This window comes from Ceratosolen solmsi, unplaced genomic scaffold, assembly GCF_000503995.2.
Source record: "Ceratosolen solmsi marchali unplaced genomic scaffold, CerSol_1.0 scaffold1, whole genome shotgun sequence".
In the NCBI taxonomy this organism is placed as follows: domain Eukaryota; kingdom Metazoa; phylum Arthropoda; class Insecta; order Hymenoptera; family Agaonidae; genus Ceratosolen; species Ceratosolen solmsi.
In genome coordinates this window covers 3,805,836-3,830,204 of record NW_011948415.1, presented here as the reverse complement: position 1 = coordinate 3,830,204, position 24,369 = coordinate 3,805,836, and the positions used below count along the sequence as shown (strand labels likewise).

The following is a 24,369-nucleotide window of genomic DNA, read 5'->3' as shown; positions in this document are numbered from 1 at the left end:
AAAGAAACATGATATTTCAATATTTTATAATGATTTAGATTTTTAATTTGTGTAATTATTTCACACGAGTTAATTTTATTTCAGTTATTCATTAAAATGTTTCAATAATTGTACACATTAATATTAAATTGTGAACAATATCAACTATATAAATAATATAAATTAGTAATTATGAAATTCATGTTCAATATTTACAAGTGAAAGTAATCATTTTTATAAATGTTGTATTTACAAATTTTAAAAACTACTGAATTTATTAGTACGCAATATGTAATATAGATTTTTTTTTATAAAAAATAATTTTAACATTTAATTTCATTATTGTTGAAGAACATTTATTTTACTTTTTACACGGAATATCTTCAAGTATTTTTAGAAATATTAGATATAAAAAATACTCAATGAAAATGTTTTTCAATAAATCTTGTTAAAAATAGATGTTCTTAAAACAACGATAGTTACTTGATATCAATGAGTTTAATTGAATATTTAACTTCAATTTTGGTCATTTGTTTTTTGTTACAATTTGCACGATTTTACTATTAAGAATATGCATTTTTTAAATAATATACCTAATATTAAAATAATTGTAAATGTTTTAAAATTAACATATATTGAGTGAGTTAAGCCACGATAACCCAAATTTCTTCAATAAATTTATTTATTTGTATATCTACATGAAAAATGTATGCACACATATATGCACAATAATTTAAATATACATGAACATTATATTCGGGATTAAATAAAGTGTGCGTGAATTTCATATATATATATATATATATATATATATAGGCTGAACTTCGCTGGGCATTAAACCGGTTAATCTAATCACTACACCCTCTGCAGAAGTTAAACAATTGACATTTTAATGTCACACGCTTTAATCGTCACATACAATACATATAAACATGCACAAACACAAGGCATTTAACACAATCATATTGTAGTACACAGAAAACATTTTTTTCTTAGAGATGAGTTTTTTGCAATTCATAAATATGTTAAGTACGTACGTACGTACTTATCATACGTTGAAAAGACGTGCCATCAATTTAACTTCGATAAAATAAAAAATGTTATTATTTCTACTAGGAGTATTTAATATTTTTAAATGTACTCGATTTTTTTTTTTTTTTATTATAGAATTTTTTATTTTGCGAAGGATGAATTAAGAGTAGATAACATATCTATAGTATTAATTTTCGTTATATTATCTCAATTATTACAGCATTTATATACAGAAATAAAGATTAATAGATTCCATGAGACCAATGTCGCGAATTTTATAATTATGAATGAAATTGACAAAAATTACATGCAAAAAAAATTTACTAAAAATTCTTGAAAATTATTGATGATAAATTATGCGTACAAGAGAAAATATTGCTAGATTCTTTTCAAAATTGAAAAGAAACATGAAAACGTAATTAAGCAATTAAGAATAGTGACGGTGAGTTTGATCGATAATAAGCGAAATTTCTTTTCTTCGTTGTTGGCGCATCGTGAACAAGACACGCAACTTTTGCATTTTCGTTCGTATACCATTTGTGCGACAATGTAGTTTATGATATAGAAACAATAACTATATCGAGAAAAGTGTTATTGGATCTAAGATTTGAAGCTAATTTAATAATTACACTACCTGGCTAGAAATTTTACGATATTGTATTAGCAAAAAATATTGTCAATGTCCATAATTTTGTGATTTAATTTTAATGTGAAGTAGTAGCGGAAGGCATTTTGAATTATTTAAGGCCCGATTAAGCATATAAGCATGTATAACAAAAGGGTTTAAAAAATAATATATCGTAGGCACCAGTATAAAAGTTAAATTTAATTTATTAGATAAAAGTACGAACCCTTTAGCTGTGATTTTACTTAATCGTTATTATTTTTATGAATTTATGTGAATTTTGCTTAGTAAGAAAATTCATTTATCGTATATTTATAAATTTTTGATCATTAATATTTTAATTGTAATAAACTTTAGAAAGTTATAAATTTTCTTATTTATCATTAACGAATTTAACGACTTGTAAGGCTTTATTATATTATTATAAAAATAATCTAATATTCGATTAATTAAATCGACTTAATTAGCATGTATTTGTTTAAAATATGAAAACAAAAAAAAATAGCTTTTGTTTGTAATATCGAGCTGTTTCATCAATTTATAATTGATCGAATTCAACTTCATATTCTCTCTAATCTATTTTATCTACGTAGCTTTCTTTTTTTTTTTCTTTCTTTCTTTCTTTTAATAGGTTTTATACAAATATGTGATATGTAAATTAAATTAATTTTTACTAAGTGGTATTGAATTCCTATTATAAATTTCCGTCATCGTTTTACTAGATTAATGTTCTTTTTTAATGATTTAATTAAGCGTTTCGTTTAACGCCTCTGTCTTATTTTTTCTACAACTAGAATATTACTGCTTCAATTTCCTATATTTATATTAGTTTACTCGTGATTCTTTGTTGCTTATGAACAAATAGCATCGTCATATTTCTTGGCCTTTCAATTTTTTTTTCTTTTATTCTACATAATCGACTGACTTATATATTTTTATAATTAAAATTTCATGGCTAATTTCTATGCATTCTAAAATCCAGTGAGTTTTTCAAAATCTGCATTAAATATAGTGCATTTAATTTCGACAAATACAATCAAACAACCAATGTACTTTTGTATGCAGTGGTAGAAAAAATCTTTTAACACTTTTCTCCGCGAATATGCGACGACAAAATAAAAAACAAAACAAAAAACAAACAAAACAAAACAAAAACAAAAAAAATACAATTGCGTACATCCAAGAAAAGGAAAAAATGATCGGTATGTTCGTTTATGCCTGTAAATATGTAAATTAAGCATTTATATTTCCGCGCAATTTGACTAAGGATTTCTTCCTTATATATCGTAATTTGTGAAGATCTCCGAGAATCGTCCGCTCTTATCTTAGGCTTAGGCAATTAATAGGTCTGACGGACTATAAAGAAAGCGAAAGAAATAAAGGAAGTCTTATTCGGACAACGGCGGTAGTGAAAATATATTTTTTTAAAAATTGAGCCTCCCCTTTAGGCCTACCCGTTCAAAACAGATACAAAAAAAGAAAAAAATGTAACAAGAGAAGTGTAAAGAGTAAAATATTGAAATAAAATAAGCGCGTTGACCGACGGATAACCAATTTGTAAAAGATGTGTCGAGTTTTTTTTTCTCTTCTTCTAGTCACTTTTTACGAAAAAAGGAAGAATTTAACGGAATTTTGTGTTTTATACTACGATTTTCCATGCTTTTTCAAGGTTAATAGTATTTTTCGATACGAAGGATAGTTTCCGTTTATTTTACATATTACGGTTAAGGAATCGCCAAATTTCAAATTTAATATCAATATTTCACATTATTTTATCTTGATGTTGATATTTTGAATTACAATTGCATTTTATATGTACTTCGATTAGTCAATTATACGCATTGATGATGCACAAAATTGATTTGATTAATTATATTTAATCACTTGGTCAAAAATTTTTGAATTATATTTTATCAACTTAAACTGTATATTTAATATTTTTAAGAAACATTCTTACGCTACACTGTAATTTTTCGAAATTTAATCATAAACTTTAATCAAAATTTATAAGCCATTGGTGAATCCTTCAAATGAGACATTATCTATCTTTTCTTTTGTATGCGTGCATATTTGTCCCACACGCACATTGCACATAAGAATACGCGTGTTTGCGATAAAACGGAAATTTATCTGAGAAATTAAAAATGTAAAGTAGAACACTCCAATAAGACAGATTGAGTGGAGTTGAAATTGTAAATTTTTAAATTTGTTTAAAATTATATAATAAAAATGAAATTCACTGTGGTTCGAGATGGAAATTATCAAGAATAAAACGAAATTCAACGACGAAGTCCAGAATCATTTGGTCACTTTAGGTATGAAATGAGGATAATTATAAATTAAGAAAAGAAAATCGCTGGACGACACAAACGGCTCATTTCACTTATTAAAGAAGCGCGAGTAAAACGGCTAGAAGATCATTTCGCGCAGGGCGCACCGAGAGTTACATAATGAGCGCGGAAAGACAACTTTAAGTGAGCCAAAAAGAGATGCGGAAACGCTCTCTAGCCCTCGAGCTTCATTCGCGCGAATTGCTTTGTCCGAATAAGCGTTTGGTTTTCGTACTATCTATTGTCTTAAAAAAATAGTTTTTTTTTTTTTTTTTTTTTTTTTTTTTTTTTAATAATAATAGCCAGCAGCCATATTTACATGTCTGGCCTTTCGCTTACTTTTTAGGCATCCTTTCGTGAATTTTCGCCGCTATTATTCCTCAATTTTCGCTCGGGTTTTTCGAAAAAATAAAAACCAAAAGGAGTTAGGAGGAGTTTTTAACTTTGTCAGTACATCATTGTGCACAATTCATAGGAAAAGAAAAAACAGAAAAAAACCACAACCAAATTTAAAAGCGCTGACACGTTTCGACATGGGAATGAAATTATTAAATCCAAAAATGAAAGTATATATATATATATATATATATATATATATACACGTATGCGTCGCCAGACAAAATTATTATTTCTTGTACATAAATACATATAATAATAATAAATAGAACAAACAGGAAAATTAAACGGTAACCGTTAGCCTCTTTTGAAAAAGTGAAATACACGTAATGAATATTGAATTTACTCGCTTCGAAATAATTAAACTTATCCATGCTGTATTCTCTCTTAAGTGAAATGAAATCTATATATTCATTCGAATTACAAAGTACCCAAGGTAATTTATGTAATCTTTAGGTAAAGTACACATAAGTACACGTATTTACGCCAGCGTATGCGCGCACGTCGTACACAAAAACAAACACGTCATGCAAGCGCGCATTCACACACTTACCGTGCACACAAAAACTCAATAAACAAATAAATAAATAAAGAAAATCTTTGAAATGTAAACGTTAAATTAAATTGTACACGTGTACATTTATTTATGCAATAACGATATAATAAATCAAATTAATTTCCATACATGCGGCCGCCCACATGCATAAATCATCATTATTGTCATTATTTTTATTTTTATTATTGTTACCTTTTTAGCCATTATACACGTAACACTTTTATATAATTAAAATAAAAAAAACATAAAATGAGATACGTTGAAACATAATAATAAGGTAAAATATAAATAAATCACGCCCTAGCGTATGAAGCTAATATTCGCCATGAAAAGTAAGTAATATATTCGTAACACTCTTTAGTCTTTAAGTGCGACTGATATTAAAGAGGGACGCAAGTTTTATGCGAGTGCGATGCGTGTCAGAATGTGAGATGTGAATAATATAAATATATTTGTGCTAGAGACTTTGGTTGTTTATTGAAGAGGATCGAATTCCCGCGGACATTATACGAATTTTCAAGTCAACTTTCTTTATTTCTTTACTAAACAACTTAACTCAATCGTTGCCCATAACAAATATTTAAAATCCAATCTTCAATGTTTTAATTTTCATATAAACTTTGTTCAATTATTTATGTGCATTGTACGGTAATTATAAATTGCATCTTTAGTGAGACTGTAATATAAATTTCATGACGGTAATTTAATTTTTTTTTTTTTTCTTTTTTCTTTTTTCTTTTTCTAATATACGATTTACAAATTTATCGTAGTAAATTGAATACCGCATGATTTATTGTAGAATTTTTTAATTTAATTTTAAATATGATATAGTGCAAATGTATAAATTTAAATTCAATAATTTGTTAATTACCGTGTTTTTTTTTTTTTTTTTAATTAAATAATTTTTTTACTACTTACAAAGTTACAAATAAATGATTCCGAATGATTGAAACATTTAATATATGAGCTGATGAAATATTTGATATTTACATATTCATGTAATTTTTCATATTCAATTTCAATATAACATTTTTACAAAACGTATCAGATAGATTCTCTTGTATATTCCCTTTAAGAAAGTAATAATTCATAGATTCGAGCATTTTAAATTAAAGTGTAAACTGTCATTTCGAATTTTACAATACTCATCGTGATTTAAATCACATGGAATAAAGAATTTGCATTTATTTAAGCTTTTGTAATATTTCAAAGTTTTGTAACGGAAGAAAGTGGTGAAAGTTCGTATAAGTCGTCTGCGCTGAATGAGCTCACATCAAAATTATTACAATTAAATACTCATACAGACACAATAGATTAAACAAAGCATTTTGTTAACTGAACTCTTCGAATTTTCCGATGCGATAAGGACGTGTGCAGCACACGCGTCTGTAAAATATGAGGACACACAATGAAACAATACGACGTGTTAATAATAAGTGAACTTTACACTCGTCGCGGTGATATAACTTGCATTTAAGGACGCTGTAATAATTAAGAAACTAATTTTTAAGATTTTGAGTCATTAAAAAGGCAGCGTCAGGGTGAACAGGAGGATACAAATATTGATGAGAACGAAAGAAAAAAAAAGGTTGCAAAAGAAAGCAGCGTTGCAATAAACAATTAGGTAGTAGATTTATGATTACGGACATAAATAAGCCAACGGAATAGAGTTTTGAAAAATGAGGAGGGGAAAAATTTATAGTGCTCCGAGGTAAAACTGTGATTACTATTTTTCGGCTAGAAATATGAATGTTATAATTGTTGATTTAGAAAGTGGCGCAGAACCATGAAAAAAAAAAATGTACGAAAATTTTTAATTTTAAACAATTGTTTTACTTTATTTTATTTCATGTTTAATACACTTTATTAATAACAATACTTCAATAGGCATAATTAACAACGCTTACATAGTAGACCTCCACTTCCCTTTTTTTCACTTAATTATTAATTATTGTTTTAGAATTTTTTTTTGTTTATGACGCCAGTGATCGCACTTAACAATTTATAAATATTTTCTTTTTACAATTAAATTTATTGACGACTACTTAATTGTATTTGGACTAATATTGAGTTTTATTCCATATTTATCTCTACCGATTCTGCACTTACCTTTACATATCCATTGTAGTACGTATTTGTCTATAATTTTATCATCATTAAATTATTAAACTTGATATGAATATTTTCATACAAATAATTAAATTATTTCCACAATATATTATTTAAATGCGTTGAATATTACAAGAATACTTTTCATTTATATTTTACAACAAAAAAACACACACACACACACACACACACACACACACACATAATTTATTTTCACTATATAAATAATTATTTTTATTTAAGGCATTCTATATACATGTTTTAGATATGAATTTATTTGTTCACAACTTTTTATACGATAATAATATGTTCATATTTCTATGTAGAATGCAGAATATGTGAATTCATGATTATTAAAAGCATTGAAGCTTTATTAGTTGTTTACCTCGGAGAACTCAAAAGTTTGAGATTATTATAGGATATTTGTCGGTTAAAGAAGCACCACATCTGCATTCGAACAAAAAATTCGTTATGACATATTCTTAATTTAACTGTAAATGAATGTTCATTTTCATTGCATTTTGAAAGTAGCAAGCTTATTTTTATTTACACTCTAAAATTATTTTAAAACAGTTTTCGTTCCTTTCTAAATAGTTCTCTTAAAATCAAACTTTAAAAAATGAATTCGTTCAAATGTTAAGATTTAAAAAGCTTTATTGTTACATACTGATAAAAATATTTGAACATGAAATAATTTTACTATGAAATAAAAAATTATGTAATTAGCTTTTATTGAAATTGGATAATAAATATGATTTCTGTTGTTGTATAAACACAGCTAAGATAATTTGATGAATACTTGCAAAGTTTTAAGGCTATGATTTTTTTTTTTTTTTTTTTTTTAGAATACAATAGATTCACTTTGTATATTAGCTTTGTTACAAAATATTTGCAAGCATTTATTTTTAGAATGAAGAAAATAAATGTTCGTTTAATAATTTTTCAGTAAGATACGCGTCTATGCTACATAAATAATTAAATCACTTTGTACATGTCATTGTGACTTTGTTTTAAGGTTTATTTTTAATCTCAACACTAAATTTGACAAGATTCATTAAATTATATCAGTAAATGCCCTTTTACACTAAATCTTTTAAATATTAAAAAGCTTTCTTTCATAAAATATTGGAACACTTTTAAAAAATGTATTATCAACGACTAAAAAACTAAGAATGTGTGACTAAAAAAAGTTTGCTCAAAAATAATTTATGCCATATGCCAATGAAAAAAGATAATGGCATTTAATAGATCGCTGGAAAATGCATAGCTTGATCTTGTGGCGAAGCGAAGCTTTTGCGGATTTTCGCGGCACCGATTATTTTATACCACAGCTGTAGCCACAGAATTTCCGGACTTACTTTAACGCATTTTCAAACAGAATGTTCAAGACTTTCATTTTAAACCTGTAAATAATTTCTTACTACTTTTGTACTAGGAGTATGCGAAGCTGTCCGAGTATTTCGATATTTAATAGTTAGTAATTAAACAATAAGAAAAATCGTAGGAAAGTGGATAAAAAAAAGAAGTAAAAAAAAGAAAAAAAAATTTTAATACGTGGCTCCATGTTTCATTTAATTCATATATTTTTTATTTTCTTTTCAATACATAGGAGCTTTATTAAATTATTTTTTATTCATTTTTTTCAATTACATCTTAATTCACTATCGGTAGACCCAATATGTCATATGTAGGTTTAAATACGGTATATTGAAAATTCTTAGTACGGGTATTTTTAAATACAATTGAACAAATATATGTTAGGTTCATTATTCAAACATCAGCAGGTTTTATACCAAATCAAATATAAAGTCAATGAAAATAAGAGAAACAATTAATTTCAAATGTAGCAAGAAACAGATTCATACTTAGTATTTTATGTACTTGGTATGTGATTGGTTTTATGTGTGTGTATATATATATATATATATATATATATATATATATATGTCACATTTGACTTGAAATGAATATATATATAGTTTTAGATACTTTAAAATATATTTTCCTTCTTTTGGCGATTACCATTCGAGGACAAAAATTATGTGAAAAAGGATACATAGCATTAAGTGTATTTTTAAATTATATTTTCACAAACAAAACTCTTTTCATTTTTTTGTATTTATAAAAATTGTATCATCGTGTTATATTATCGAATGAATCAGTTTTACGTGTACGTATGACAAATTGTTTATGTATTGATTTCTCATAATTTGATTGTTCTATATCGTACACCAATATTTTATTTGTGCGCCTTTGTGTATATGTATATGGTGTAGATGGAAGAGAGAGAGAGAGAGAGAGAGAGAGAGAGAGAGAGAGAGAAAGAAAGAGATTATGGATGTACACATCACGGCTATTTCTTTACGTGGTTGTAATGGATGTGTTTATGATTTGAAAGTCTTGCACAGCAAATTATTATGATGTAATTACACAAATAATTGTATACTTGTAAAGAGTGCATCTATGACGGCGTTTATCGTTTATTAACATTAAGTATTTTTGCAGATTGATAATTGGTAAAATTAGGCCGTGGAATATATGAAATTGATCATAAATTAGATTGGATAATGAATTTGTTTAGATTATAAGTTGATCATTCGAAATTTCATGGTTCCTTTCAACCATCTCATTTGTAACTATTTGTAATAACATAAGACTGATTATAAATTACACTATTATTTATATATTACGGAGTTTTAATGAATTATTATTATTATTATTATTATTATTATTATTATTAAAAATCTTTATTAGTTAGAAGAATGTAATCTTATTTCTGTTCCAACAAGACTTAAATTATTTAACAAAATTATTGTTTTTTTAATTAATTTTTCGATAAGCTTTAACAGCAAAATGACGAAAGGAAATAGCAAAAAGGATTATTACATAGGATATCTTTTGATCTAAGGCATATCGAGCTCCTTATAACTGCGTACATAAAAAAATTAAATCAGAAAATAATTGATAAAATAAGTGAGATAACGCAGCGATATATTTGTATTTGCCGTCATGTAATTTTATTATTATACGAAGAAAAGAAGTCAAAACCGATACAAAACTTATTTAAGTGGTTCTTGTCCTTTTGTCGCCGTATTCTGATGAAAACGAATAAACAAAAGAAAAATTTCATGGTATTTGCTATTATTTTACTTATTAAAAACCCATAATTAAAAAAAATTAAAAAAAAATTTGGTTTTTTTTTTTTTTTTTTTTTTTTTTTATACATTATATATTTTTATATTATTTAATTTTTGATATCTTTATTTGTACAAATTATTTTTTGTTACTTTTATATAGTATATAATTCCTTTTGTGTTTATTGCTTTCTGTTATACTAAAGAAATATTAAAATCTTGTTGAAAATTTAAACTGACGAGTGTGCAACTTTTTTTGAAAAATAAAGTTTTATTTACACATTTATTAAACTGAATAATTAAAGCAACTACATTATAATGAAAAAAATGTAAAGCTTTAATTCTATAAATTATTATAATTTATTCATATATTATATTATTGATTATGGCTCAATGGCTTAGTTATTGCAAATTTAAATACATATCATGTATTTAATACTATGCTGTTCTCAATCTTAGAAAACATAAATTTTTTATGAATTATAAATAATTTTTATTTCTCTTATAGAAACATCTTTTATAAATTTGCCTTTCTAAATTTAATGTATTACAAATTCATAACTACTTAATATTCGATCATTGAAATCTAAAATTTTTATCTAATATGCATCAATGTATATTTAAATTTTTTTTAGGCATGCAAACAGCTAATACGGATATGAATTTAAAATGTTAACTTACATTTTATTTATATCAATTACTACTTTTGTAGTTAAATAGCATTAAAGTTATATTTTTTATTTGTTTCAATTAAGATTTAACATTGTTATTGAAGCTGTAGTTTTTAAATTTAACTATGAAGATAGATAAAGTTTGAAGGAAATCTGACCATTCGCATTCATGACATTACTTTTTATTTTAAAATAAATCCATAATGTTAATTAAATGGAAAATAAAAATATTCATCCAAGGAAATAATTTCACTACTATTAATACTATATTGGATTGATTAATATATTTAATAAAAGATATTTTTATAAATAAATAATTTAAAAATAAAAACTGATTATTAACGAATGTTTAATGAAAGTTTGAAGGGATTTATATACAATTTGTATAAAGAAAAAAAATGTTTTCAGATGAATTTATATAAAATAATAACGATTAAAATTTGTAAAACTTGAAGAAATAATTAATTGCTTACATGAAGTGAGTTGAATGATTATAAAATTGAATATTTCATTATTTAACTTAAAACACTACATTAATCATTATAGATAAATACATGATTATTCATCGATCATAAATCAAATTTTCGTTAACAATTCGTAAGTACTTCATTTTTATGTTTAATTTACAGTAATTAAATTGATACAAAAAGTTTTGTATAACTATAATATTAATAAGAAAAAGAAATTTGAAAGTGCAAAGAATATAGTATTTCAGCATATTCAATATTATTATTGTTTTATAATGTAAAATTAAAAGTTGGTACATAAATATATTTTGAGATTTTGTTAATAACAGTTATTCTTTCGAAGTAAATATTTGATATTTTTTATTCTTGATTGTAATATAATTTTAATTTACTTTGTAAAACTTATTCAATTAAAATTGATGCTTTATCTATCGTTCTTTTTATATAATACAAGATTAGCATTGTACCGTTTAAATAAAATATTTATTGTACTCCGTTCACTGTATATATAGTTAAGTATATACATATATTTTGTAAATAAATGGTAAAATTGCAAATCAAATAATGCACGTAGGCATTCTTACATATAATTTTTTTTTATAAATAGTCACATGTATATACGCTAATTAGAAACAATTGTTTAGTAAATAATAGTGGAGTTAAGCGACTTTATTAAAAGTATAATAAAATGTTTGGTTAAAATAAATATTTAACAATTGCAATTTCTTAATAGTTTAATTAAAATAAACAATGTATTTTATTATTTAGTGAATAGCTTAAATGGAAGTTTAAATAAAAATCTTCAACACTAATAATATTTATATGAATTTAATTTATAATTAAAAAAAAAATAAATACAATTTATAGAGGTAAATTACTATAAATTTTTTTGATACTACGAATGAATTCGGAAATATTAAAAGAATCTGTATTTACATTATAACGTTGCCTTAAGGAAAGAAATGACGGTCGAAATTCAGTCAATACTCACGCATCTTTATTTTATTAAATCAAGAAAGATGGAATTTTCCATTAATGTCCATTTTTTAAGTGCGTCATCCTAGTCTTGACGTAACTTGTAAAATTATTGGTCAGTTATGGCTTAGTAAAGTGCTAATGACTTATGAGAGTTTTAAAATGATGCACAACAAACAGCCTTTTGATTTTTCACATTGTGTCTGCAAATTTTCTCATCTTTGTGTATAATTTTTAAGACAAAGACACAAATGAATTGTCTTTTTTAATGCTCCTTTCTCAAAAGTGTTCTTAAAGATCAAGATTGAGAAATGTATTTGTAAAAATTTCATCACTTTGGATGCTCTGTAAAAAAATTGAATTCTTATTATCGTGAATAATAGTGCTTTTAAAAATGATTATTTATCGAGAATAATGAGCTATTGAATTACTCATTAATAATAAAAAAAGGGAATGAAATTTTTTACATAAAAATTATATAAAATAGAGTGGAAAGAAGTTGGTAAAATTACTAAATGGATTTATAAATAAATACTTTTAATCGAATTTTCATGTTTCCATCAAAAATATTGATTTTTGTAGTCAATAAAAAAATAATTTTAATTGCTTGAAGTTTAAAAAGTAATATAATTTTCTAGAACATTTCTTGTATACGTGTACGTTGATACTTACATATATGTATATATTATTTTAAAAATTAATTTGTTATTTAACTATGTTATTTAACAAATTTTTGTTGTCTTATCTATCTCGTATAAATTTAAATATTTTTTTTTTTAGGTTGATTTATATATTTTTAATTTTTATAATAATATTTCAGTTCTTATTTTATTGTTACGAAACGTAAAATTATTTGTCATTATTATTTCAATAAATTTGTGCTTATATAACTTTAACGAATGTAGTCGTTTATATTGACTATTTAAATCATATTAATCAATACTTTTGTACTTGAAAAAAACTATAAATTTCTTTTTTCAATGACATAATATTATTATGTTAAAGCTTTTATAAATTAGATTATTGGAAAATTATTTATTAAAATTCAGTACATATTCTTCCAATAAAGGCAATAAATTATAATTATTATCGGTATGTCAATTTCCAATGTAATACAATGAATTGTTTTCCATAAGCTTTTTTCTTTTTAACGAGAATTGATTTTTAAATAAATCTTTTATTGGCAGAGTTTGTTATATAAAAATTTGCGAATGTCACACGTTTACACGTGTTGTAGAGATAGTAGGGCGTTAAGTTGGAGAAAATTTTCTTAATTTACCTGAATTTATTAATCTATTTTAAATATATATTTGTATTATAATAATTTTAAACGTCAACAACTTTAATTTAACACAAATGTTGTATACACGTTTCTTATCAATAATAATTTATTAATAAATAACAATAATTTAATTAGCCTATCTTATCAAAATAGAAGACTTTTGTTAGGAAAGATTATTAAAGCTGTTTGTTACATTAATTGGTGGACTTTGCTCCGATTGCTTCATTTTTCTATAATTTCTGTAATCTGGGAATACGAAATTCAATGCAATTTTTAATCGATATAATTAGTTTTGAAAGTTTCCCGTACCCGATTAATGAGTACAAATTTGTTTAGCAGTTTACTCGGCAAGTCGCATCATTTGTTATAAATGGGTCATTTTGTTCTGGATTGCAGCAAGTCGGCGGGTACGACGTGGAAGGCCACGACTGGGTTTTCGCGGTGGGAGACAGCTTCAAACATCGACCCATGGAAATTCACCCTCGAGGGGTGATTGGCTACCATTGGACATGAGGACGACACCGCCTGTGATGCCGGCCTTCCGCGGATTCGACGACTCCATCTCGAGCGACGGCGTGGTGAGTCGCACTTTTCATTAAATAATATCCAAATTAAATTATTAAAGAAATGGATGAGTCATTTACCGATCGTTTATATACTGAATCTTACAACTCCCGTCACCCAAACATTACCAACTTTTCTATTTATGTTTTTGAAGTTCAATTTCATTTCTCGCTAATTTTATAAGAATTTCTTCAGTTTTGTGTTTTAGAGTATTATGAATATTATTAATGTATTATGAATATTATTAATGTATTATGAATATTATGAATATTATTAATGTATATAATATTGCATATTATATAATTAACAATTTAACATGTGATTAACATGTAGAATAATATTAATAGAATAGAAACTTAAAAATGCGTAAGGAACGATAACATGCTTGTTGAAATTCTCCTCAATATGCGCATATATATATATATATATATATATATATATATATATATACACACACACACACACATATACACATAAGTATTTTAGCATAACTTACAATTTGAATAAGCAGTATATTGTAATTCTCACTTCCCCTTTGCTACCGTTTGTGGGAGTTTTGAAAAGGTATTGGAATAGAAATGGAATAGAATGAGATAAGATGACAATGTAAGGGTCGGGAGTAGAGGGCTCAACCGTATATTTCTCGTAGTAGTGCCTGCAGAGACTCGGAGTTCGATGAAAAGGAAATGAGGCCACCAAGTTCGATTCCGCTATAATCATAATGATAATAATAATAATAATAATAATAATAATAATAAAAATGATCGCAAGTAGTCCATAATTTAGTATACATTAAATGCATAACACTGACAAAAGACAGATTTAAAGAGAGTTAGAAAAATTTTTATTTTTATTTTACAACTTTACTGTGCAATAAACTTTTAATGATTCAATTAAGATTAACTACGGAGAGGTGAAGCAGAACATTTTAAATAATGAAGATAAGAAATGGAAATTTATAATAAAATGGTACAAGAAGCTTCTATTACAATACTGAATCGAAATGTCGTCGATAAATTTTCCCTGCCTGCGTTTAAAAAGTTTATCAGCCTTACGATTTACTTATCTATATATATAGCTTTTAGGGAAAGGTCAGAAAGTCTTATGGTAAAATAGTTCTTAACTTAGTAAGCGTATTTTATTACGTTTTAATAGTAAAATGTTTTATTAGTGATTGGTTTACCGAGGAAATTAAATTTATACTCTTGTATTATTATTTATATATATATATATATATATATATATATATATATATTTATTTATTATTTTAATTTGATATAGATATTATGAATTATATTACAAAAATATTGAGTTATTAAATAAATAAATGAATATTACAAATGGACGGTATAGGATTAATATTGTACTTTTTTTTTGTCAAAGAGGATTAAGAAAATTACTATTACGATTCAACGAAAATAATTTTATTAAAATGAATAAATATTTCACTAATCATAATTATATTGAGATTGAAGTTTCGGAGATAATTACTTTTGTTTTTAATAGCAAATACATAAATAAAACTACGTAACTGGTAACTTCGCAAATTGTCCATATAAAAAAAATTACTTTCGTTATATTATTATGATTATAACTCTATACATTCATAGCGGATATCTGTAAAATTAAAAAGAATTTTTTTTTTTTTTTTATATACATGTATCATGAAAATTTGATATAGTTTTTCATTGCTTTTTGTAGCATATGGACTTGCGCCTCGTTTTGTTACTTTTTAAAAATGTTTGTCGTAGCCATCGAAACTTTGAATGTATGCCGTGAACTTTCTCATGACGAATAAATCAAATTTTTTTTTTGTCGTCTCTTAAAATTAGCATATTTAATTATAATCCCTTCGGAATGTCATTAATTATGTGATTAATGGCCGATTAGTATAATGGTACTTTAAATTCAATATATTGTTCTTTCATCCCGCAGCTGCTCTCGCGTATCTTGTGTTGGCTTTTATAATTTCATGTGACAATTTGTCTTTAAATTGTTCCGTCCTTATCTTGTTTTTCTCATGTCTTATCTGTTGCCTTTTCATAGAGTTTAAGTTTTTCTTTAAATGTAGTATAATTTTACTTCGTTTCAGAAATTAACGTGAAATATTGCAGGCAAATTAATATGAATTGCAAATTCATGAAAAAGTATTTCAGAAATTAAATAGATATTCGATTTCTTATTTATATGTATCAATATTTCGTTTATTTGTATTTTTCTTTTGTAATTTTGAATTATCATATAAAGATAATTAAAAAAAGAATTATTATAGGAACAATTTTTAAGTTAATGGCAATAATAAGTTATGTAAATAATTTTTTTAATTATTATTTGTTTTTTAAAATATTTATCTAAATTTTATTAATTATATAAATAACATTTTAGTATATTTATGTAGGCGTTAGCTACGATTCTATATAATTTGTTGAAGATTTGAATTTATAATTATGTCTGTCATAAATAAAATTATTATCTTGAGGAAATATACTTATGGAATAGTCAATATGGCATAATTAAAATGATTTCTTTTAGCAGTAATTGTTTGTATGATGATAAGATATTAAATTCCTTAATTTAATATGCATTTAAGCAATACAGACAAATATATTTTATTCTATTATTTATATTTTTTCAATATTATTTTATAAAAAATGAAAAGTCTATTATCATAAATGTACACGAACATCTTTTAATTAATTAAAATGTCTGTTAGTAGATAAATAACAATCAATTTTTTAATGTTTTCTATGTATGGAAAAATAATAGTCATTGAAATTGACAGTTAATAATTCAATAATAATATTAGTATTTAAATAGTATAATTTAAGAATATTAAGTTGTTTTAAAAATTTGATGAAAAGAAAGAAAATTATGCAAGTGCTTAAACTTCAGCTAATTGTTATAAAAGTGTCAGCTTTTGAAAATGAAAAATTAAATCTCGAAAAATTAATTATGGAATTGATGAATATTTTCTGACGAAAAATGTTTTAGTAAATTACTTGAACGATAAAATAAATATAGAAACTATTTTTAATTTGAAATTCATGTAAATTATAACAAATTAATTGCCTACAAATAAAAAATATTAAAATAATTCTTGAGCTATCTTTATTAGATGTTTGATTATTTACTAGTATTATTAGTTTTTATTTTTAAAGGTAAACTTGACATTTTAATTTTATACCATATTTCATTACATTTCAAACTGTTTGGTTCCACTATTTATTTAATTTTGCGTTAATTTAGTAATATTTGTATATATTTCCCATTGAAAATAATACGTAATTTTAAAAATGTGCTTATTATTCATAATTATTTGATTATATAAGGTGTATAATTCCATTAGATGCCTTTCCATCTTTTATTTTAATTGGATTAATTTTAATACGATGTACATTAATAATGTTGGATTTTTGCAGAATATTATTCAATTAATAATATAAAAGCATACCGTATGTTTTACCTGAATACTTTCTATTTTTATCACTTGTTCCTTCGATTTGTTGCAGTATATCAGTTCTTTAATGTTATTTTCATAAATTCCCTTTATTTTAATTCAATAAGGCGCATAGCATAAGAGAGTAGATAAAAGCAAACAAAAGCATAAAATCTCGAAGGAGGAAGTGTTATTATGTTCGGCTACTTGTTCCTTTTCAAAGAATATTGTTATGTACTATCTGAGAATTACATTACTCTGTTTTATTATTATATTTCTATATTAAGGTATTTCAAAATTGATTTAAGAATTATTTTTAGAAAAAAAAAATACATTTATGCTCTTTTCTTTCTTGTTGATAATACGTTAGAATAATATTAAAATTATAGCTTAATTTATTTTAAGACTTCATATTTAATAAAAATGAAGGACAAAGGGAATTTAATAAGATAGGTCAGATTTTCGGTTTTAACTTTTAAAATTCTAGATATTTTATAACAAAAAAGATAAATATTTTATAAAAATACAGTAAACTACGTTAGGTCTCTTTTTACGGTATTTTCAACCACATGAATAAGCTATGTTTTAAATATAAATCATTAAAATTACTTTTCAAAAGGAAACAATGTGAAATTTATATTTCCTTGTGAACATGAAACGAAATGTTTTTATTTATTATATCAAAGAAATGATATTTATTTTTTTTATGCAATATTATTCATGCGTGAAAATGTATTTGATAAAAATATTTTTTAATAATTTTTGAAGCATAAAATTTGGATATATTTTTTCATATCGAGTCTTCCTAATATATATAACTGTATGCAGCCAAGCTGTCAAAATATTTATCTATGACCATTGAGAGTAAAGAATGCAAAATACCAATGAAATAATGATTCATCCATATATTTACTAGTAGCGATAAATTTTTTTCTTAAATCGCTTTCTACAATACATTAACTGAGCTATATTTAATATATAAATAGGCCTCAAACAATCACATTATTATGAAAATTCTTTTAAAGCAAGAATTATATATAAATTAAAGAATGTTTATATACAGATTGAGTTGATTGCGTAATCGGATGCCGTTTTAAAATTATATTTTAAGAAAGCGGCTAAAGTTTCGAATTATAAAGAAATAATCTATAAATTTAAAAATAAAAGTTTGTAGAAAGTATTTTTGTCCAATTGATAGAATTATAATTGACGCAATTGTTAGGATATTTCAAACAAATTATAAGTTTAAGATATCGTGCTTATATCTACGTTATTACGATATTTTCTATTTGCATTATTAATTTGTTCACATTCGTGTAAAGCTTCTTCAATAACTTTAACCTAAAGCATTTAGGTTTTAGTTTCTTTCTTCGATAAAATATTATATATATATATATATATATATATATATCATAATTTATAAAAGTTTGAATCTTCAAAAATATCTATTATTAATACCTATAAAGTTCAAGGTCTCCTTATCATTTTTTAAATGCTAAAATTTTTAAATAATTTGTATCGACTTTAAAATATATCAATTGTTAATTTCATTAATTCGATTGAGTTGAAGTTTATAAAAACTGTAGTTTCTTTTATTGTCGTAATTATTGCTAACATTATAAATATATTGCAGAAAATTTTTATTTGTATTGTAAATTAATTATATATTATAAGTCAATAAGCATTAATGGATTCAGTTACAAATGAATAATAGATTTTAGAAAAGATTATATTGTAGCTACAAGTTGAAAAATGTATATAAATAGATTAGTTTATAAAAACATATTTATTATTATAGAGTGAAAATATTTTTCGAAATCTTACATCTTTGGAATAAAATTCATGATATAGTAATGATATTAAAAATTCAGATTTTCTTACATTAATCATTATAATGTCCACGTAGATTTTGTAATTAAAACATGACAATCAAAGATTTATAACTTTGTGTAAATAGTTTGTAATAAAACGAAAGCTATTTAGGACAAAATTAACACTTACTCTGTGATATTACAATGTAAAAGTGCATATATGTTTTTTTAAATAAGTTTGTTATTCTATCTACAACAGGCAGTTTTAAAGGTGTATATATGTAGTCGACAATTATATAAATATTTATCCGATAAAATTGTAAAAATTATTAACAGGCAATTGTGGTAATATTGTGAATTTTAAAAAGTCTTTGTATAATTAATTATTTAATCGTATAATAATTATCAAGATCATTTATATAATAATAAAATATTTTTAATTACTTTTTCATTATCGAGTATGAATATTATTTGTATGCAATGAACTTCGAATCATTAAAATATTTGCCAATATTATACGTTTTGCTTGTTTTCGAGAGATGCTTTTTATAAGAAAAATCGTAAGAATGCCATGGTTAATCAAGGATTTCCTTGAGAAAGAAAAGTAGACACTGACATATAAAGAGAAAAGCTCTGTAGATACGAGATATGCAGGGTTTACGTTGCCCAAGTGTCTACTTCACTTTCTCCAATGTTTTTCTTTCTTTACTTGTCTATTTCAGACAGTGGTAAAAAAAAATTCAAATTTCCCTATTTTGAACGGATAAACTTAAAAAAGCTATAAAACATCTATACTTATTTTATTTTTATTTCTAATGTTTGCTTACACAGAATTATATTATCTGATTTCTATGATACTTTGCATTTATTTTATTAAAACGAATATTATACTTTAACGATTTATAGTAATTTTAATTCGTATATAATCTGATTAATGTGCATTACAATGAAAGGTTAAAATTCAAATTTTCAATAAAACAAGTCTAGAGAGTAGTTTTAACAGTATAAGTATTTTAATATTTCATTTTTTTCATTTTATAATTTCAATTTCTTATATTAAATGAATATAAGCAAATATGTATAATATAAAAGTTTATTTAGTTCAATTTTTTTTTTAATCTTCCTTTTACTAAATGTACTTTAAACAATTATTATGGTAGAAATTAGAAATTGTTGCTTTGAGAAAGAAATGAAACATTTATGGAAAAATGATATTGAGTCATTGATGGAGACAAGCAAATAAGGATAAAAAAATCTTACTTGAATAGGTAAGACTTTAAAAATTTATGAATTTGTATCTAACTAGTTAATAAAAAAAAGTTTTGAAAAAAATACTTGTGAAGGCTTACCACATATATTCTTTTGTGAAATTCGAAATACTAGAATACAAATATTTTTTTCCGTGCAATTGATATTATATTTCATTTTACAAGTTTTTCAATGTGATTTAACTTTCAAAATAGCTTTCTTTTAAATTAAAAAAATGACATTACCTTTCAATAACTTATATTTAAATTTCATTTAAACATGTATATTAATTGTATGAGTATATTAAATGCGGTATATATTTTATAATATGCGCGCGCGCGTGTGTGTATTATTTATTGGTACAGTCGTTAAGTTTTATTAAAATTATATAAAGATTAAAGTATGCATTATAACTTTTTTAGTATTTATACAATTTTGTCTATACTCTAATATATTCATATACTTGCATACGAAAACAATTAATGAAAATTATTTAAGATTTTTTTTAAATAAAAATGTCTTACGATCACTTTCTTTATAACATACAACGTAAGTGATAATTTTTCTCTACTGTGAATATCAACATAATAGTTAATTTTTGTTAAAGCTGATAGTACAAATTTATCATACATATTAATTGTAAAATATATCTGTAAAGTAGAAAAATTTGATTAATAAAATTAATACTATTAAAAAAATTTCTTTTTAAAACGTAAACGTAAACGCATTATTACAAATTATAATGATTTATATTTGTTTTTTCGTTTGATCAAATAATAGTGAGATAAATATCTTTTGATTTAATGAAATGAGGAAGGAATAAGAAGTAATTTCATTGATCGAAACTAAACAAGTAGTTTTCGATGCGCGTGAAGTGCTTTTTCAAATAACAATTTTGATTTTATATATATTAAATTTAATGAAATTTGAAATGAAACTATACATAATGACTTTATCTTTTAAAAAGTTACAAATGTTATGTTTTTAATTGATTAATTTCAACAATGGCATGAACAATATCATTTATTGTAATATGAAATTAAATTAATGACAGCGCGTTATGCTCTATTACAGTTAATGAATTAATAAAATTTTAGACCGTCCGTTGAATATTATATATCTTGCATATTATAATTTACGGTACGTATTTTGTAAAATAATTTTTAAAAAGCAAGTATTTCATAATATGTATATGTTATATCAGAATTTAATATAAACAAATTCTATTTTACAAAATATATTTAAATTTATGTTTCTTTTAGGAAATATAGTGGGTAAAAAAATAAAATAATGGAACATTGAATATATTCGATATATTTTTTTTTTTTTTTTTTTTTTTATACATTTGATATGAATCTACGTAGTTTAAGCAACTAATACGGTATTGAAAAATTAATTTTCGTTAATCAAAATTTAATTTTGAATCGACAGTTAAATAATGTCAATTGAATTATTTTAATACGATTAAAAAAATTATTTTCGCCGAAAAAAAAAGGAATAAAAATGAAATATTACTGTATACTTACATTCTAATAATTAATTTATAAAATTATTTTTGTTCACTTATCATTGAATAAAATGATTTTTTACTTTAGTATTTAATTAGAAAATAAATACGAAGTATTTAAATTTTTAAAGAACTGTAAATACATGACTATTTTATAAGCAAATTTACTTAATTTGTATGTAAGTAATTTATTTTATGAGCTGTGTACTACCGTTGTCACTTGTAATAAAAAATTGCAACGACTCTTATATAACTTTATTATGATTTGCTTATTTTTCAAAGTACTTAATGTAAGACGCATAAGAGTCATAGTTTTAGAATAAATTAGATTTAAGATGAAAATTATACAATTTTCAATATATTCCTTTTTGTATGTGGTTTATTGTTAAATTTTTTTAATTTCGATTGAATAATAACTTCGAAATGTGCAAATAATTCAATTTCGTAACAAGTATAATAATAATTAAACATCGATATAAATAAATAACAAGAATATTAATTAGTTATAATAAATAATCCACTTTCATCACTGCATTAAAATGATGAAAATAAATGTAATTTAATATACTCGATGGAAAGCGAGGCTTTTAACAAGAAGTCTTCATAAAATTTTTATCACTTAATATGTATTATAGATAAACAATTTATTATCAAAAAATTTATTACCAAAAAATTACAAGTTATTAGAATTTTTTTTAACTTCAATTATTTTAATATTAATTTTTCGTTAAATTAAATTTATCGTAAGTAACTTGAAATACGTGAGATGTGTGTGTAGAATATTTTTTAAAGGTTTGACTGGAAATAATCGATGGATTGGACACGTAGGATTTTGCTTGCACTTTGTTTCCACAAGGCATCTATGATTATTATAAATTTTGAATTACCTGAAAGTGATTTTCAATTCGTTTTTTAATTAGATTTAATTTAAAACTTTTATCAACTCTTTTATCGAGGCTTAATAATTTATGACGAGAGCACTACATTAGCAATGCCATATATCTAAATTACATTTAAGACAATAAGAAAAATAGCTCGACTTTTCATGAGAAATTCAAATTCAATATCATTTGTAAGATTTCCATTGCTCGTGAATTACACAGAACAATGTGTATTTACTGAAAATCAGTATTCATAAAAGGGAGAGATAACGTTTAATTTTAACTAAGCTGTCGTCTCTGCAATATCTTTATAAAGATAATTTTAAAGGAACGAATGTATTGACAGTGTATATTCAGCTCTTTTCATACTTTTCATACGAGTACTTGATACGTGTAATAAGACTAATACGTAGCGACGTTTGTAGCCTCGTATCATTGCTTGTACAATTCATCTAAAATTCACTTAGTTCAAGGTACCAAATTAATAACGCAGCATCGTCCCAGTCGTAATATGGCTTAGTCTCATCTTAACGGGAGAGTAAGTGTAGGTGTGATCAGTGAGTAACCGGAATATCTATTTTAACAACAGGTGCATCTGGGCGAAGGGATAGCCGTTTGCGAGGAGCAGCTGCGGGCGGTGAAGTGGAGCGATTACCGGAAGCTGACGAGGGGCCTCGCGGCGATCCTCTTCAGTCCAACGGAGTTGGCGACCTGCTCGGTCACGGGGCAGCGCTGGAGCCGCGCCGGCACCGCGACCGAGCGACCCGTCAAGCCCGCCCTCGACAAAGCCAAAGTTCAAGCTATCATATGTGAGTATCGATTATCATTTAACTTTTTTATCTCCCGCTCAATGCCCAGAGCTTGAAACTCATTTCGTCGCGCGTCCCCGAGAAATTGGCTCGATTTACGGTCGGGCTGATTGCGTTTAACGTTGACTAATCGAGTCATTGGAGTTGGTATTTGTTGTGTTGGCCCTGACGATGCTGGACGCGATCGATTGCAATGGTGCATTGGTCGGCGATGTAATTACGATGATTGTGCGAGAGTACTTTGGGCGTACACCTCAAGCAAAACTCATTATCTCCAAACGCTCGCGACTGTTTCTCAATCTCGACACTTTAAGGGCATTACGTTATTATAATAGACAGTCCAATCTGTTAAACTTCTCGTTTAACAAGTTGTTTTTATAAAGTAGAAGCTTGAAAAAAAGTTATAGGCGATTCGTCCATTAAGACAATTTGTAAGGACGATTGGAGAATTTAACACGACTTTCAGCACAAATATAAATTGGTATATTAGAGTATAAATTGGTATAATATAATAAATTGGTAGATTAGAGATGTATTTCTCACGATTATTTGTATTA

General features: G+C 24.8%; 1 protein-coding gene across 1 annotated transcript in view; it reads left to right on the top strand.

The window, feature by feature from the left end:
• LOC105368607 (protein abrupt) overlaps positions 1-24,369 on the top strand; it is a 58,034-nt gene that overhangs the window by 15,118 nt on the left and 18,547 nt on the right. The window contains exons 6-7 of the mRNA XM_011507658.1: positions 13,953-14,134; positions 23,593-23,812. Of these exons, the coding sequence (XP_011505960.1) occupies positions 13,953-14,134; positions 23,593-23,812 (402 nt within the window). The remainder of the gene's footprint in view (positions 1-13,952; positions 14,135-23,592; positions 23,813-24,369) is intronic.